Source organism: Ambystoma mexicanum, chromosome 9, assembly GCF_040938575.1.
Source record: "Ambystoma mexicanum isolate Mex_15411 chromosome 9, UKY_AmexF1_1, whole genome shotgun sequence".
NCBI lineage: Eukaryota > Metazoa > Chordata > Amphibia > Caudata > Ambystomatidae > Ambystoma > Ambystoma mexicanum.
In genome coordinates, this window is record NC_090931.1 from 520,551,613 (window position 1) to 520,571,575 (window position 19,963).

The 19,963-nt window shown below is 48.6% G+C and overlaps 1 protein-coding gene across 2 annotated transcripts in view; it reads right to left on the reverse strand.

Moving 5' to 3' along the window:
• The window catches only part of USP32 (ubiquitin specific peptidase 32), a 3,569,419-nt gene that overhangs the window by 1,989,894 nt on the left and 1,559,562 nt on the right, over positions 1-19,963 (reverse strand). For both annotated transcript variants that reach the window (XM_069615070.1, XM_069615069.1), the window contains exon 15: positions 18,041-18,181. In XM_069615070.1, coding sequence (XP_069471171.1) covers positions 18,041-18,181 — 141 coding nt within the window. The remainder of the gene's footprint in view (positions 1-18,040; positions 18,182-19,963) is intronic.

Here is a 19,963-nt window from a genome sequence, read left to right on the forward strand (position 1 = left end):
GCAGTCCAGAGGTGTTTGTACCCTCATACATCACTCGCTGGGCTTTCTTGCAAAGGGCCACTTGGCGGACCCAATGGGTAGATATGTACTGGTATGGGGGAATTAGCGGGGAAACAACCTTAGTGAACACCTATGGCCCCAACTTAGATGACCCTGATTTCTACCTACAGATGCTTGAGACACTCACTAATCATGACGGGACTAATGTTATATGGGGGGGAACTTTAACATCGCTCTAGACCAGGCCCTGGACAGATCCTCCAAAGGGAGCAGGCCACCTTCCAGAGTGGCACTAACCTTGAAACAAATCCTTTCGCAATTGTCCCTAATTGATGCCTGGAGAGTACTGCACAAAAACCAACAAACGATTTACATTCTACTCCTCTGTACATGACAGTGAGTCACGTACATATTATTGGTTCGTGTCCTCAGACATTGCGCCTGCGCTACACAATTGCGATATCCTGCCTCGCACGTTATCAGACCTGTAACGCTCACCTGATTCCCGCAGAGGCGCCGGTCTTGACTGGGTGAATGCTGTAACACACGGTTGGCTCTTTGGGCTGGACCTCTGTGCACTGTATGTCTGACTTGAAGAGTAAGATGTCTGCAGATAGAAAATATGGGATTAATGAACTGGGGTTATTGGGTGCCTCTCTCCTCTTCCCTTTCTCTTCTCCTGTAGAACCCCAAAGGTTAACGCCTTCACCTTAGGTAAGTGAACGCCGAGCTCTCCATCTGCCTTGGGGCAGGGTGCCGTAACCAGTTTCTTCACTGGATAAGGGTGCAGGCCTCTTGACCTCAGAGGACTGCTGTCTGTCGTTAACTGCACGAACGGTAAGTTCTGGGCACTTCAAATGTCTTAAAAGTCTTTTGTAATGATATCTCTTGTTTTGCAGGGTTCCGGCGATGGCGGATGGCGGGCTGATGAGAGTTGAGGATCGAACCCGCGTGAGGAATAGAAGCGCCTGGAAGCACGTAAGTAAGCGCTTGTAGCCTGCTTCACGATGCACACTAACTGTCCCTTTTGTCTTGCAGGTACAAGTTCGGAGCTTTAGAGAAGCTGAAGGGTGCTGGAATACCCATTGGATTCGGCGTGGGAAGGAGTAATGGCACGTGAGTAATAAAGTTGCCCAATGTCTTTAAACGCACCTTCTTTTGTCTTTCAGATGCGGGATACAGCGCCGAAGGCCTCCGGAGCGTGCGAAGAGTAGGTAAGCCTTTGTCTTTCAGATGCCGGAATGCAGCGCGAGGCGTTGGTGACAGCCGATGGACCAGGTAAGAGATGCGCTGCCACTGAAGACCGTAGTGCTAACCTGTTCTTTCTTTGTCTTTACAGGTGCTGCTGAAGACTGGATTCCAGGATGGTAAGCCTTTGTTCCCTTAGGCCCAGGATCAGAAGCAGAAGACACAATGAGCGTTCTGCTGCAGAGAATGCAGAATAACACAAAGCAAGATTCATCCATCGGGTGTGGTTTAAATAGCCTCCTGTAGTGCTTAGGTGTCTCCTTCCACAGCCACGCCTAGGTAAGAAAAGAGTTCCTGCTTTCCAGAAGAGTTCCAGTGTTCTGAACCTAGGGAGTGGCTCCTGTCCCACCCAACAGGAAAAGTAGTCCCAAAAAGAAGAGGATCAGGGGTTCAACTGGCAGGTAAGTAAGCAGCATGGTCTGCTGCAGGTAAGTCCACCCAAGCATTATGAGCCCGGCGCTTCCAGCGCTGGGACTGGGCATCTTTATGAGCCTGGTGCCACTGGCGCCAGGACAGGGTCCAAAAGGTCCCAATTGGGACTGGCTGGCACTCGGAACCGGGGTTATGGGTCTGCTTCCAAGGGAGTCGGGCAAGTCCTGATCTTTTGGAAGCAGAGATCATGACAAGACCACTCCCTGGTTATGTTGGAGATTATTCTGAAGGAGGCCCCTAGACCGACGCGGAGATGGAGAATGCCTAGAGATATACTTAAGGACCCAAATGTTGTCGAAACCCTACACGATGAAATTGCTAACTTCTTTACAGATAACATTGGGTCAGTAGGCCAAATATCAACAGTATGGGAAGCCTTTAAAGTCTGGGCAAGAGGGGCCTTGATATCCAAAACCACTGGTCTGCTGAAAGGCATATGCACAGAATTGGAGGGGGTGGAGAGGGAACTGAAAGAATTGGAAGAGACTTATAGGCACACACATGGCGGCGAGACACTGGCCAAAGTACACAAACTCCTTAGAGACTTCGACAAGCTGGCAGTGCGGGAAATACAATACATGGCAGCCCCGGCCCAGGCGCGCAGATATGGCGAGGGTAATAAAGCAGGGAAAATGTTGGCCAACTTGGTCAAACAAGAGATGCGATCAACCCCAATTACCGCGATCCAAACGACACAAAATGAAGTAATCACAAGCGAGCAAGGAATCAATGACGAATTTGTTAAATATTACAAAACTCTCTATGCGAATAGAGATAGGAAATCCCCCACTGAGATTAGAAACTACCTTGCTACGCTAGACCTGCCCAAGCTCCCAGAGGAGAGCAAACTGGTATTAGAGCAGCCCGTTACAGCAGAGGAGCTCACCGAGGCTATCAAGGAGCTCACATCTGGTAAAGCACCAGGCTCAGATGGGCTGAGTGCTGAATTGTATAAAGTGTTTCGGGAGGAACTGGTCCCTGTAATGTTGGAACTATGGGAGGAGGCCCTGGGAAAGCTTATACTGCCCCCTACAATGCGTGAGACTATAATTACGGTACTGCCTAAACCGAGACGCCCGCCACAAGACATGGCATCGTACAGGCCCTTATCCCTGATCAACTTGGACGCTAAGATCTTTGCGAAGGTACTGGCGAACCGCATGCTACCCTTTACACCCATGCTGGTACATGCAGACCAAAGTGGGTTTATTCCCCGAAGGTCCACTGCCTTAAATCTGCATAGATTATTCGGCATAATGGCACAAATAAACCCAACCAAGCAAGCTGTGGCGGTGTCTCTAGACGCTGAGAAAGCGATTGAGTCAGTCTTCTGGGAATACCTCTTCTTGGTGCTTGAGGCGTTCGGGGTGGGCCCCCACTTTATCAATTATGTCAGATTGCTATACACTGCCCCCGGGCGAAAGTATGTACAAACAGAACCATATCTGAGCTGTTCGAACTGGGCAGGGGGACCAAGCAGGGGTGTCCCTTCTCCCCCATTCTCTTCGCCTTAACAATAGAACCCATGGCAGCTGCATTTCGGTTGAGACATAACAACAGGGGTATAACACTGAAAGGAGCCACCCAAATAATATCACTACTTGAGGACGACACGCTGCTATATATCCGCGAACCGGATAAAAACATTGACCCCTTCATGACAGACATTAACGAATTTGCACAGTATTCCGGTTACACAATAAATAACTCCAAGTCAGAAATATTTCCGCTTACCCCCTCCATGAAAAGTCCAGTTCTGACTAGCGGCCTCAAGTTGGCAGACCGAAACATTAGATACCTGGGGGTATTGATTTCAGGCAATAAGCAGACCCTTTATACGGATAACCATGACCAGGTGCTGCAAACAATCAATACCAAACTACAGGTCTGGAGGCATCTTCCAATTTCGCTGCACGGCAGAATCGCTATCCTTAAAATGATTGTGCTCCCAAAACTGCTATACATATTTGTAAATATTCCCATATGGCCGGGTAAGGAGTTCTTCTCCAGGCTTAGGTCATGGCGGTGTCGTTACTCTGGAACGGGGGGTGGTGGCCAGGATTAGCTGGGGAAAAATGACAGAACCGTATGCAACAGGAGGAATAGCGGCGCCAGACTTCGAGCTCTATTACTCAGTGGCGCAGGCGCAGTTTGCAAGGCACTGGTATGATGAGGCAGATAACTCGCCACGCACACCTGGATAGAGGAGTACACCACTGCACCCACAGATGTCGGGACAGTCATTTATGATACAAGACACAGAGATGTATGCAAATTCGACCCTGTGACCTGTACCGAGAGGGCTTGGGGAACAATATTTTAAAGACTGAACATAGAAATCCCATATAACCCTGAGACTCCCCTTTGGAACTATCCAAACATCCCCCCTACATTTGACACCAGTATACAGGAGGCCTGGGACACCGACAGAGAGATGAAGGTGGGAGATGAAAAAGTTACTTTCTTACCTGGTAACGTTCTTTCGATGGGATGGTCCGACGACGTATTCCATATCTATGACAGGTAATGTCCACAGCTGTGCTGCTTCGGAAAATCTTTGGTGTCTGCATCCAGCGTCGATGACGTCGATGCGCCGTACCCGAGGACCTCCTCCGACGGCCGATGTCACCCGATGTGATAAGTAGGACACATGACGCCCATAGCCTCAGTTATAGTTTTTTCCCAGAATGTGTGCCACCAGTTTTCTGCCAGTCAGACACACAAGGCCTTGCGGAACGCAAGCTGCAATCGCAAAAGAAATTCTACAGCGGGGAAAGCAGGGAGGGACCGATATGGAATATGTCGTCGGACCATCCCATCAAAAGAACGTTACCAGGTAAGAAAGTAACTTGTTCTTCGAGGAGATTGGGTCCTCCGACGTATTCCATATCTATGACAGACTCCCAAAGCAGTACCAAGCAAGGAGGTGGGAAAGAATTTAGAACACAAATTTAACATGCCCAATCAAATTGCGGAATAGAGGACTGCCTTGCCAAAGGCCAGATCCTGCCCTCTGATGGAATCGAGGGAGTAGTGACGTACAAAAGTATGTACTGAAGCCCAGGTGGCTGCATCACAGATGTGATGAATAGGAACTCCCCTCTGCAGGGCAGTAGACGCAGCCACTCCCCTGGTAGAATGGGCCCGCAAGCCAGCCGGAGGATCCTTACCCGCCAAGCGGTAACACTCGGAGATAGCTAAAATAATCCAACGAGACAATGTCTGTTTCGTCACAGCTTGTCCCAAACGCTTTCCAGCGTAACCAATGAAAAGTTGATCGTCCACTTTGACCCGGGACATGCGCGAAATATAAAAGCTCAACGCTCTACTCGGATCAAGCCTATGGAGCCTCTCCTCTTCCTTACCAGGATGTGGAGGATAGAACGCTGGAAGAACCACCTTCTGACTCAAATGAAATTCTGAAACCACCTTCATAAGAAAAGAAGGACGAACTCTAAGGACAACCCTGTCCTTATGAAACACAGTGAAGGGTGGCTTAACTGAAAGTGCCTGTAACTCACTAACTCTGCGAGCGGAAGTAACCGCAACCAAAAACACAGTTTTCAGAGTTAACAGCCTCAAACGGCAAGAATGTAAAGGCTCAAACGGAGCACCCATAAGAAACTTAAGAACAAGGTTCAAATCCCAACCTGGCACCAGAAAAGGTGACGGAGGGAACACATTAGTGAGCCCTTTCAAAAACTGTGAAATTAAAGGAATCTTAAAATAGGAACACTCTTCAGACGAGCGCTTAAATATGGACAGCGCCGCCAGGTAACCTTTAATGGTCCCCACTTGCAAGCCCCTGTGGGCCAAAGAAAGCAAAAAAGACAGAACCATGGGAATGTCACATTCAAAAGGATCCACATTCTTAACTCTGTACCAGTCGCAGAACTTTCTCCAACGGCAACGGTACAGAGACTTTGTTGCCGGCCGCCTGGCCGAGAGCAACACCTCCATCACGTCTTCAGGGAGGTCCCAATCCTTATACCTCAACCTTTCAGAAGCCAAGCGTGAAGGTTGAGGGATATGACCTCTGGATGGAGAACCTGACCCCCCCTCCCATGAGAGCAGATCATCTCGGTAGGGAAGACGACATGGAGGGCAGATGGACAAGTCGAGAAGGTCCGGGTACCACGTCCTCCGGGCCCACGCCGGAGCAATGAGGATCATCCGGGAACTGAACCTCGGTAACCTTCGCAGTACTTGCGGGATGACGGGGACTGGAGGAAACTCGTACAGCAGTGGGAATGATCACTCCACCACGAACGCGTCTCCTAAGGGTCCTTTTGGAGGAAATTCCCACGAGCAAAACCTTTCTCACTTCCGGTTGACACTGGAGGCGAAGAGATCCACATGAGGGGTCCCCCAAAGGGCGAAGATCTCCAGGAGAATCTCCTGAGCCAGCTCCCACTCGTGAGAGATCGTGCTCTGCCTGCTCAGAGCGTCCACTGTCTCGTTGACGTCTGCGGCCAGATGAACAGCCGAGATCGAAACTTCCTGCTGGATGGCCCAGAACTCGAGCTGCATCGCCTCCCTGCACAGCGGAAGTGACCCTGCCCCCCCCTTTTTGTTGAGGTAGTACATGGCCACCGTGTTGTCCGTTAGAATCAGGACACTCTTTCCACGCACAGCTGACAGAAAAGCCTTCAGGGCTAGCCTGACGGCCCTCAGCTCCAACAGATTGATATGGAGTCTGGACTCCGACGGAGACCAAAGACCGCTGTCAACTCGTTGGCATGAGCTCCCCATCCCGTGAGGGATGCGTCCGTCACGATGGTTACCTCCGGCCAGGGCAGCCAAAATGGGGCCCCCTTCATCAGATTGCCTTCGACGGCCCACCACAGAAAGTCCTGGGCTACCGAGGGCGGCACCTGAACAGGGTCCGACAGCCTGCCGGAGGACTGAGACCACTGGAGCTTGAGTGCCCACTGCAAAGATCTCATCCGCAGACGAGCCTCTGGCACCAGAAGAATGCAGGATGCCATGAGGCCGAGCAGTCTCAAGAACTCGGATGCTGGGAGATCCTGGGCAAACTGAAACTTGTTCACCATCTGCTGAATGTGAAGAGCCCTCACCTGAGGAGGAAAACACTGCCCCACGGACGTGTCGAGCACTGCTCCAATGTACTGGAGCCGCTGCGTTGGTGTCAAATGGGATTTCTTGGAATTGAGGGAGAAGCCCAGCCTGTGAAGGGAGTGGCAGGTGACGGACAGATGATCCAGGTCTTGCTCGGGAGACCTCCCCCTCATCAACCAATCATTCAGGTAGAGGTAGACGTGAATCCCCCCTTTCCTGAGATGCGCTGCCACCACCACCATGAGCTTGTTGAAAATCCTTGGTGGCGGAGGTCAATCCGAACGGCAGGACCCGAAACTGAAAGTGCGAGTCGCCAACCGTGAACCTTAGGTACTTATTGTGCCTGGAATGAATCAGCACATGGAAGTAAGCATCCTTGAGGTCGAGAGACACCAACCAGTCCTGAAGTTGAAGGGCCTGGAGGACTTGAGAAAGAGTCACCATCTTGAACTTGTCCTTCCCGAGGAGCTTGTTCAAACCGCGTAAGTCCATGATGGGTCTCAATCCCCCGTCTTTCTTCGAAATCAAAAAATAAGGGGAATACCATCCCTTGTTCCTCTCGGCTACAGGCACCAGTTCTATGGCGCCTTTCTCCAGCAGGGCTTGAATTTCCTGCGCAAGGAGCGGATCTGGACTCTTCAAAGAGAGGTTCCCTGGAGGATTGTCTTGAGGCCTCTGCCGAAAAGGAAGACAGTAGCCGTGGGTTATGATCTCCAGAACCCACACATCCGAAGTAATGGCTTGCCACTCTACAAGATGCTGCGTCAGCCTTCCCCCAACCGGCGAACCATGGGACCTGGCCTCATGACTGAGTGGTAGTGGCTGCGGCGTTGCCTGAGGGCAAAGAGGCAACTGCCCGAGCGGCCTTGGCACCTCGAGTACCTTTGTTTCCACCTCTGGCACTCTTACGATGGCCTCTTTGACTGCTAGCTCCCCTCGCTTTACTGAAGGACGAGTAATAGCGAAAGGAACCTCCCCTCCATTGCTGTCCCCTAGGACGAAAAGGTGGAGGTTGGCTAACTGCAGCGCCCAACGACTTCGCTGCAGCTTTGGATGTCTGCAACCTCTCAAGGCTCTCGTCAGCCTTGCTGCCAAAAAGGTATTCACCGTCAAAGGGCATGTTGAGGAGCCGGGACTGCACATCAGGAGCGAACCCAGACTTCCGCAACCACGCAAACCTGTGCATCACGGTGCTCGCCGCCATGGACCGGCTGACACAATCTGCCAAGTCCAAACCCGACTGAACGGCCTCACACATGGCATCCTTGCCATCCTGAACCATAGCAAGGAAACCATCCCGTTCGTCCCCTTCGGGAATATGTTCAGCGGCTAATGCAACACAGTTCCACAGAGTGTGTGTGAAACGAGACAAGGCACATATGGAGTTGGCCGCCTGAAGCGCCATACCCCCAGAAGAAAACACTTTCTTCGCCCAGCCGTCAAAACGTTTGTCATCCCTATCCGGAGGGATGATCGGATACGACGCCTGCTTTGCCGGGGCCGTAGCCGCCTGCACCACCAAACTCTCCGGAGTGGGGTGCCTAGACAAGTAGCAGGGGTCGCTACTGGCTGGACAATATTTTCGCGACAAAGACTTGCCCACTGCCGGGAGACTCTCCGGAGCAGTCCAAGCCGCTGCCACCCTTCTCTGCAGAGCCATATGAAACGACAAAACCGAGTCAGTGGGGGGACCAAGATCAAGGATGTCCGTGAGATCATCCTGAACAAACTCCCCTGGGGGAGCAGACCAACCCAAGTACTCGGTGACCCGAGACAAAAGGCGCCGATATGAAGAATCGGCATGAGTGCCAGGCTCTGGCCTACAAAACTCCACCTCCGGAGAGGTGTCCAGTCCACTGGCATCATGCAGAGACTGCCTCAGGTCATCAAACTGGCTATGGCCCGAGATAAGCTCATCTGGAACCGGAACCAAGCCGTCATCAGAGCCCTCATCACCCTCTGAAATGTACTCCAGGCGGAGAGAGGAAGACCCCTAGAGACCAAAGCAGTGGCTGACCTTAGCCAGAGCCTTCCTAGGGACTAATCCCGTGCCACGGGGCCCCTCCGACACCACCGCCTCGAAAAGGCGCCGAGGGCGCCGAACGAGTCGGCATCGACAGAAAAGGTGTCGACATTGAGCGAATCGGCGTCAACGTCAGCTGCAGACCCGCCAGTATCGACGGTGTCGACACAGGCCTCGAAGCCGGAGCTCCGAGCGTGTCTCTCGACGTCCTAGGCGCCGACGACCCCCTCGGAGGCAGAGCTTCGAGAGAAATAGTCGACGACCTCGGCGCCACAGGCGTCGATGTCTTCTTCTAAGACGGCACAGGATCACGCGGTCTCGAGCGTGTCGAGGACCGGGACCTGGAACGGGCATGGCGAGAACGGCTACACTTGTCCGAGCGGGACCTCTCCCGCGAGCTGTGCCGACCACCCGAGCCCGAAGGCGTACGAGCGGTGTCTCTCGACCGGTGCCGACCGACCCCACTCGGAGGCACGGACGGACCGGCGCCCTGCGATTCAAGAATCGCTAGCATCTGCTTCCCGAAGGAAGCCCATTCCTCCGGTGTCGCTTGCATGGAGGGACAAGCGATCTGCCGACGGGCGGAGTCCTCGGAAGAGGACGGGGAAGGCGACCGATGCCGGCGCTTCCGGGAATGCCTCGAAGAGGCGGAGGAGTGGATGAGACCGACTTCTGGAAGGAGACCCACTGGACTTCAGACGATGATGCGGAGAGTCAATCCTCGAGTCATCCGTCGAAAGCCCTGCAGACCTCGACTTCCGGGGCTTAGACACCCAGCCTACCGACAGCTTCTTCTTGCGTTCCCGCAATGCCTTTGCCGTGAGCGACTGGCAGTCGACACAGTCATCCGTATCATGGGCCTCCCCGAGGCACCAGAGGCAGGCGTCGTGCGAGTCCGTGACCGACATCTTGGACCCACAGTCCCCGCATTTCTTGAAGCCCGGACGCGGGGTTGAAGACGAAGTAGACATCGCCACGAACAGGTCTTCACAAAAAAAAAACGAACAGGTTCAACGAACCGAGAATTGAAAACAGCAAACTCCAACAAGTTGAGGCGTACCGAGATTCACGAAGCGAACACGTTCGCGGAAAAAACGGAACTGAGGCTATGGGTGTTGTGCGTCCTACTTATCACATCGGGTGATGTCAGCCGTCGGAGGAGGTCCTCGGGGACGGCGCATCGACGTCATCGACGCAGGACGCAGACGCCAAAGATTTTCCGAAGCAGCACAGCTGTGGACATTACTTGTCATAGATATGGAATACGTCCGAGGACCCAATCCCCTCGAAATGTATATAGGGGGGAAGTTCATAACCCCTGCTGTATTCACAAGAAGCATGGGAGGAGGTCCACTCAAAATACTACAGTATTATAGAATAAGATCTGCATACCAAGCACGCTGGTCGTCATTCCCTGACGAACCCACCTCTCAACCTTGCATACAACTGGTCACAACACAGGACGGGCTGGGTATCTCCAAATTGTATAAGACAATACAGGCCCACACTCCCACGGCCAACCGGGTGAAAGAGAAATGGGAAACGGATATGAAAATGCAAATACCGGATGACAAATGGGGCAGATACTGTGCACTCACGAAAAAGGTATTCCTAAATGCGGGACTACGCCAGATACAATTCAAAATCCTTAATACGTTACACTACACGCACTCTAAGGTTGCTAAATTCACACCAGACAATTCGGGCAATTGCCCCAAATGTGGGACTCCGCAAGCTGGTTCATACCATATGTATTGGGAGTGCCTGGAAGTGGCGCGGTTTTGGGAGAGGGTGGCTGCCATGTTGATTGATGTCACACAGATCCCCCGACATTTGTCTCCCCAAAAATATCTGTTTGGGAACATTGGTAAATGTTCAGAAAAAATCAGGAGACTTTTTAATGTATCATGTATTATTGCCAAGAAATCTATATTCCAAGCATGGAAAAGCCCGAAACCCCCTACCATGGACACTTTCCTGCGTGAACTAACATATCAATGAATGTGAGGAACAATACGTGCTCACCCAACCCAGCACAAGTCGACCGAATGACATCTGGGACCCCTTTAGGACATACCTATGTGACATGCCTTCGGACAGTGAAACAGATATGTGAACAATGTACTGCTAACTTGTGATGTTGCTATTGCTGTAAATGTACCATATGATATGTTAACTGGGTGCCGGTGTAACTGCTGAGACCTTAATAAAAAGATGTTTTAAAAAAAATGGTGTGCATGCGAGGTGCTGGGGCACCCAGTCATTGTATTCTTTACTGGGCATCAGATGCCCATTAATAAATGGCATTCCTTCCCTCATTGCCATCAGCGCTCAAGTGCACAGAATCAACTGTGTGTACACGCAAGGTGCTGGGGGTTTGGGGTCAGGCTTGACATTGCATGCGAGGCGCTAGGAATCCGGAGGAACTGGGATGGCATTCGTTACTGGGCATACCAGGTAAAAAATGCCATGCCTGGTCCCTGGGCTCGAAGAATGTGATTGTGTGTATGGGAGGTGCTGGGGGCACTGGGGTAAAGCATGTTTGTTTTTTACTGGACATCTATCATAGATGTCCAGTAAAAAAATACCATCCTTGTCCGCTGGGCCCCACAGCACCTCAGACTGAGAGCAGGCTTTGGCCGGCGGGGACGGGGTTGTGCAACAAAGGCATTTTTAAAATGCCTTTGTGGTACAAACCTCCTACCCCCACTCGCCAAAATCATCTCGGACGAGCACAAACACACACACACACACACACACACACACTTACACAACATACACACAGCAAGCACTCGCAGTCTCATTCACAATCACGAGCAGCCATCATGCACTCACTCATTATAAAAGCAGCCATACACATATTTAAATAATAAATGAACAAACAAATGCACACATTTAAACAACATATACACAGCAATAATGCTCTCATGCACACCAGCATCCAACATCATACATTCATTCACCTAACACAAGCATGCACACATCCATATACATAATTTAAATTAAAAACATAATAAACAAACTTACCTTCTGCCACGGGTCTTTCCTTTACAGTGTTCATGCCCCTGCTAGCATGAACAGGAATCAGAAAGCTTCCTGGTTTCTGCTCATGCGTAGATGGGCCTGAGCATGGGTGACGAGATGCACCACTCCAGCCTGCTCTATAAGTGCGAGGAGGCGCAGGAGCACCTTCTTGCACATACAGACTTGCAGTTCACCAGCCAACATTTCCAATGAGCCATGTGACGCTGGGGAAGCAAACGCCCCAGCCTTGCATGGCTCATTGAGCTTGCCTTTGACAGTTGAGAGCACTCCCTCAGCTGAAAATAACAGCCGAGGGAGTGCTTGTGTTTCACTGGGCTGACTCCTCCATAATAGGTGAGAGGGCGCCAAAACCCTGTGGGTTGATGCCCCCTTGCCCATTATGGAGGAGCCGCCCCTGCTACTCTCCCTGATACAGGTAGACCTACAGAACAGGAACATGAGAACAGGCATCCCATCACTGTTTAAGTTTGTGAGACTGTGATGCATTTTTTCGCCACTGACATATTCCATCTCACTGTGGGCATGCTACATGACGTGCTCAATTGCTGGAAGGGGTTCATGCAGCATGCACCCCAGCACATCTTTCTGCACACCACCCCCTACACAGGGAAATGCGACAAAGGCACGGTTCTATACCGAGATTCCCACTGCCATAATGTCATTGCAGCTTTGGACGTATGTATCACTGGAGGCCCCACAAGCATCAACGGGTGTGTTCTGGAACATGAAACAACAACTTTCCCTGAATGCAGAGGTGACCTGTGACGCAAACCTCACTGTGACCCACTGCTGGCACGCTTCCAGTTTCCAACAAGGATGCCATGGTCCTGCGCAACAGTACACTTAAAGCATATATGGAGACCACACAACGGGATCCATACAGGTAAATCCTGAGTTCTAGGTAAGTAAAATCACCATACAGAACACATACAGACTTCACAAGTGCATGCAAAGGGAAGAAACAATGAGTAGTGCTTCACCTATGACAAGGGTCTGGAACCTGCGGCTCTTTAGATGTTCTGCACATTGACTCCCCTGATTCCTCCCCATTGACTATGTTGGCTATGGCTGATGGTAGCTGTAGTCCAAAACATATGGAGAGTCAAAGGTTGCAGATCTCTGACCTATGTGCTGGCAATATAATGCATGCCCGGTCATGCCCTATGCATGAAGGCCCCGCCGTCCGACGTAACACACAAAAAGCATTACTGCACCTGACATGGCCTTGCAGGTCAACGTCAGGGAAATAGTTTCCTAGATATTGGGAAAAGGAAACATGATGCCTCCAACTGTGTAATTGTTGTTAGCAATGGTCTCTTAGACAAAGATGGATTAACACCCTGTAATAGCTACACACATTGCCAAATTGACTACAGGCAAATGTGAAGCACAGGAGAAAAGGACTTCTAAAATTGATCTTAAATGGCTGCACAGGAACCCCTGCAAATGCCTGGTAGCTTACTTCAATCCCTAAATTTACTAACTATTGTGGACATGCTAGATATGTTTGAAGCAGCTAAGGATACAAATCAAATAGGGGTTACAATTATAAGATACTGGTAGAGCGCAAGAACTAGGGGTCACTAAATCATTGACCTAAGTCATGAAAATGGCTCTGACACAGAAAATCCTACGGAATACTGCATCAACATCCTGGTACCCAATAGCTACAAAGTCCTTGGAACCGATGGCAAGAATAGGCATAGGAATAAAAACATAGAAGGGAAGCAAGATAGTGATGTAAATTCTAAGAGAATGGTAGGGATTGACCTAGCTAGGATAACACCATTGAGATATTGTCTGATGAACATGAATTGTTTCCTATACTGGAAAGAACTGTGTACTGCAATGGTGTTTACAGCAATGCATTGTCTAATGAATTATGTATCTCATGATAGTTCTTTCAATGACCTCTGATAGTTTCTGTTAGGGAGAATTCTCTGTTTAGGCTGAATTTCCTAACCTAGTGAGTCCCCCAGCAGCTTTGCTGGATTTTTGGGGTTTATTTTTTTCTCCTGCCAGGAGTGAGACTCTTTTACCCTCACTCCTGGACATGACTTGAGAGTGTTTTCTGTGACTTGATATGTGCTTATGGGCTAGGGGGTAATTATCCCCATAGGCCATCATTGGTTTTTGGAATGTGTGTTACACAGCACCCTCAGTGCAGTAACACAGGGGTGTCTTAGAGACCCCCAATCATAGACTCCACACCCTGGGACGGACTACTGTCTCCCTGGGTCAGTAAAGTTACCATTGACTTTACTAGTCTTAACTTAGGAACTTAACCAGTACAAACCATCTTACTGTGGAAGTACTGGTAGGGGCAATTAGATTGCCCCTGGGTCTGTTGTCAAGGGGGTACTGTCCCGTCCCCCCTCGCCGAGTTCTGGCTGGTGGCAGTGGATACCACGGAAATATTCCACCGGAATACTTCCCAATGGGATTTCCCATTGTTTTTAATGCACCACTTTTTGGTGCAATGTTAAAGATACCGCCGGTTTATTTATTTAATATAAATTCACCGGTTGGGATTTTTTGCCAGAACTCACCGCCAAAATGGCGTCTAGGTTCACTTCAGTAACCCTGAACCCGAGTCGAGCCTTTGTTCCACTTTTGGCGGGCTTCTGCACAGAAGCCCTCCAAAGTGGTGCCATTCTGTCTGGGTACCACAGGGGGTGTGGGAGGGGGTTTAGGCACCCTGGACTGAGTTGCCTTGCCAACTCATGTCGCACTCTAGTGTGATTGGCCCAAGTGGTGAGCCACCCCGCTCACCACTTAGCATGTTTGAGTGACAGCTAGGCTGCATGAATGGGGGTTTGCTGCATAAAAGCAGGGTTTTTGGGACTGGTTCTTCAGAAGTCGCCACAGGACCTAAGAAGCCGAAGAGGGAGAAGCCGAGCCGACCTGCTAAGACGACACCACCGGTGGAGCCCTGCAGAACCTTCTCACCACTTTTCCCGACGACAGAGGAGATCTCCCGCCAGAGAGTCTTCTTCCCTTAACTGGTGGGGTCAACCAGTTGTTGCCTTCTTTTCGCCGTCCCGAAGCATCTCGTGGCCGCCTTGCCTGTGCCAAGCACCCCGGCAACCGGGATACCACTTTTTACCTCCACCGCGAAAGAGGGGTAAAACCCTTTGTGTGCGGAAAACTCCACGGCTGGCCTCCTCCCTGGTAGTGCAACGACCTTCAGCTTTCCTCCACGTCGAGATCACCTCTTCCTCTGGACGACGCCGCGACTTGCACCCACTACAAGGAACGACTACCACCGCTGGAGGATCCTTTCCACTTTTAAAAGGTACTGTGTTCCGCCCAGCCTCCCTTGCCACCGATTGTACGGGGTAGATTTAGTCCTCGGCTCTCGAACCTGGGTAGGCCTGGGACACCCTAACTAAACTTTTCGGAAACGTAGTAAAACCTTTTCTACTCACCTGCAAAGACTTGTGACATTGTGTGATCTTGGGCATATTTTCGCCTGGCTCCCTCTAAAGTGGGCCCCGAACTAATTTTCCTTGTTCCACAATTGACTGCCTTTTGTAACCTTATGTGAAAAGTGTTTTACCTTACTGCTCTCTTTATTTCTGCCTTTTCCCTCCCTTTTTTAATAACTTGTTGGAGTACCATCTAACGTTAAGCGCTCACCTCTGGTTGGAAATAAGTGGTGTTAACTTAGAATTGTCCAACAAATGATTAGGGATGTACATATGAGTAATAGTAACTGTGTTTTGACTTCCTTACCTTTTTCTGTGCTAGTGTAATTTATGAGTGTGTCTTTAATAAATAAGTTTATACTTTTACACCTAGCTCTGGTCAGTGTTTGCTTGTACTACTGTGCCTCTGTACCTATTGTGTATCCTCTGTATACTGTCTAACTCTTCTTGAGGGAGGTCTGACTGCTCAGCCACAGCTACCACGGTGAATCTGTGTGGTACAGACTGCTACCAAGTGGGTTTACTGCCAACACCTGTAGTCTTAAATCTTTTGCAGTGGTCCCAGAGGGAACTGCACAGGTTTCTGCCTAACAGTTTCCTCCCAACATTATATTGACAATCCCTTGTGGAGGCTTTTCATGAAAGGTAAATGCACATGTGATGTCATCAGTGATGTCATCTTTGATGTCATGGGTGTTAGTCTTAGCAGTGCACAGTGGTGGCGTGAGTTATGGTTGCTTAGCTTACCATAACTTGCGAATTTCTTTTTTTTTTGGTTTTACTTGTAACCATAGTATGGATAGGTTGTTGTTAGTGCAAAGTAACTGTAACGTTCCAAGTGCAAAGTAACTAACGTTCCTGTAACAAAAGTTTCTGCACTGAAGTTGCTAGGTTGTTCTTAGGGCCCATATGGGGGAACAAACTGGTTATGCAGAAGAAGTAGCAGAAGATGGCCATAGCCTGAATGCAAGATATTATGACACAAAATCAGCACCCTGCTTCCAGCAGCTGCAGGAGAGGTATGGCCTGGGGCAGGGGAACCAATACCCATATTAATGGCTACAACATGCAATGTCCCGGGATGGGCGAGACAGTTGGGCCTTATCATAGAGGTTGCTGATAGAAGCCACCCTCTTAGAGGAGGAGATCAGAGGGAAAGCGTTCATGCAGGCATACCAGATGCTCAACAGTTTTACTTCCAAACCCCTGATGAAGCTGAGAGAGCCGTGGCATGGTGACCCAGGGCGTATGGAGAAGAAGACTTGGTGGAGGCACTGGGTACACATAGGGAAGCGAGTATAACCATACGACTGCGATTGATACAGTATGAGGTGTTACATAGAGTGTACTACAGCAGGGACCGCCTGCATCGAATGGGATGGGCAGCAGACCTAGTGTGCCTGAAATGTGGGGTGGGATCCTTTTACCATATGGGTTGGGAATACCCGAGGCGAGGGCCTTCTGGGATCATATTAGACGCAAGATATCGGGGATGGTGGGGGAAGCCATACCGGAATGTCCTAAGGTGGTGCCGTTACACGTAGCAAGACCAGATACAGTACTTGGGATAAAATATTGATCACAACGGCCATGACGCTGGGTAAGAAAATGATGGTTACAGAATGAGTACTCCTGCACCTCCTAATTTTCAGAGGTGGTTAGAAGGGATGGACCACTGCGCAGAGTTGGAGAGGGGGGTGTATAGAGACACAGGAAGCCCCCACAAATTCCCCAAAATATGGGCCAGATGGCTGGATACGGGATGATTCACCTCTTGTACGTGGCTTGTGGTGGTGATAAGAGGGAGGGAGAGCTAACAGGGAGAGGAAACTGTCAGCGGGAGTTAGGGGGCTGTTCAGGCGGAGGGAAGGGTGGAGTGGGAAGAGAAGATTGGGGGGGAGTTGTTGTGATGTACTGGGATTTTGTTTTTGATCTGGTCGACCTATGGTTTAATCGATTTAAGTTGATGAACGTGTTAATTACAGAGAGAACTTGTTTTATGAAAACAAAATAAGAGAAGGCTCCGACAGAATACAGACACACCTGGCAAGAAAACATATTATAGACTTAAGGAGGTACGCTGATGAAGAACTGTGTGCTGGTACGTGTCCGTCTGTATACATTTAACCGATCAACAAAAAACTGACAAATAACATGTCGATTTTGTATGAAACATCAGAAATAGCATTCATGCTAGAGACTGTGGTTCAGTTCATCAGCTCTGTATCTATTTCAGTGAGATGTGAATGAAGTAATCTATATGAGCAAATTCAGAATGTCACAAGGCCAAGTAGTTTCGTTATTGTTGTTTTATTGCTATTTTCTGTTTATTCCCTTGTCCTCTCCTCTTTTGCCTTGTTGCACCTGGAAACACTCTTTGTTGTATAGGTTTCTTACAAATACCCAATAAATAAAATAAATAAATGTAAGCATGATTTTATAGTTAAGCAGAATTGTAACTAATGCCAGGACTCTTGGTTGAGTTATACCACAGAGAAATAAGACCACTTTGGTTTAAACTCTATTGTACATATATAAGAGAAAAATCTATCTAAGGACAGAGATAAATCCACTGTGGGCATAGAGTTTCTTCCCAACAAAACAATTATTCCCACAGAAATGACATACCTACAATGATACCTTCATTATTCAGAATCTGCTAACACAAGATTGCATATATGCATTCTAAGATTCAATTTAATGCAAAACTAAAAACACATTTGAATGACTAAATGTTTGAGAACAGCAAAACAAAAAAAGCACACCAAGGACAGTCAGTACTTACAGGCCGCGGAAGGGACAAGTTAGCCCCATACCAGTGGTAAAGTGCTCGCCATACAGGTTCTGGTACAACTTCATAATCTCTACCTCGAACCAAGAGAGGGCTTCTTTTTAATCTTCCCCCTTCCAGTGTTAATGATGTTGCCTAATAAAAAATAAAAATGACAATTTAGAATAAGGACACATCTCAGTTTCTTCAAATCTGCAGCGTTTCATGATTTACCACGAATGGGATGCCAATTTAATCGATTACAATTTACAATAAAAGGTTATCGATTAGGCTAAGCAGCTCAAATTCAGATACTCTTGCTTTGCAGACATCAACCTGTGACTTATGAGCACCATCTAAAAAAAATATACACACCCAGTAAAATCCCAGCGACAGATAATGCTCAGATAGCTTATCAGTTAAGATCTTTTACAAAGGTCTAGCTGTCTACCGTCCTGTCACTCATTCCTAATCATAAAATAATAAAGAGAACGTATGAAAAAAGAAAGGAGTGACAACACCGAGCTACAGCTAATTAGCTGTGTAGAAGCTATTACAGAATAACCTTTGGAGCAGGGACCTTTCAAAGTCTTAGGAACTCTGAAAGTGATTTCTAGGTAGGGTGCTTTTTTAGAGATACACCTAATCCAGGGCTCGAGTTTTTCAAAGAAGTATCCTGCAACAGAATCACATCCTATTGTTAATTTTGATTTATTTATTTAGTATGTTACAGTTCAAATGAAGTTATCACATTACATTCATACCATACAAATCTTTAAATACTTCATATCACTACATTACATCCAAGAAAAATCTAACCATTCATTTTCCATTCACTTTTAAAATACACAACTTCCTACAGTTCCCATTTAAAGCTTGATTGTAAAAACAAGTAAATCCAATTAACTCCACAATTAACTGTGAGTCTGTCAACTGAAGTATTATTCAGTGTCGATCTTACTTAATACCTAAGAAACAATAGTGTATTCTTGCTCAAAAGGGGATCCCTTTGAAAGTTAAGGGTGTAATAAGAGATACAGAAGGGAGATATATATCTCTTAACACTAGATTGGAGGGCAAGATACTGACCTTAGTATCCGTCTATGCCCCTAATATAGGGCAGGACGTTTTCTTGTAATCCCTTGCACGCTCTCCGACAGATTTTACTGATGGGCAGCAAATTACAGCAGGCGATTTTAACTGCATTGTGGACCCCACAGTAGACAAAACTCTGCCACTGACAAGTGCAGACAAACACAACTTCCTAGTCATGACAAAGCTGCTGCAGGACCTTTCTGTGATAGAGACTTGGAGATTGTTTCACCCGGATGAATCGGATGGCACGTTGTATCTGGCGGTGCATAAGGGATTCTATAGGTTGGATATGCTTTTAGTTTCTAACACCCTGATCCCGAAACTAACAGTCATTGAGATCCTGCCAAGAGTCTTATCAGACCATGCGGCAGTACGCTTGTCCCTAGATCTGGACCTACCAACACAGCAGCAGCAGAGAAAGCCCTGGCGGCTAAATGACTTCTTTCTAAAAGACGTCGACATGAGAGCCCATATTACAGAAACACTAAACAACTACTTTACAGAGAACAAGGTTGAAGACACTGACCAATGTCTCTTGTGGGACGTGGGAAAAGAGGCCTTGAGGGGAGTAATCATTAACCAAGCTGCAGCATGCATGAGTGCTAAAAAGGCCCACCGTGGAGAAAGTGAGGTCAGCCGTTAAGAGCAGATTCACAAAATTAAGAAATCACAGAAGTCACAGAGATTTAAGACTAGCTAGTAATATGCTAGAATCCCATTTGGCGGAGAACGCGGCACAAGCCAGTCTAAGCACAAAACAATATTTCTATGTAAAGGGAAATAAAGCGAACAAACTATTAGTTGCAAGATTGTGAAAACTAGCCAAACAAAATTATATTCACG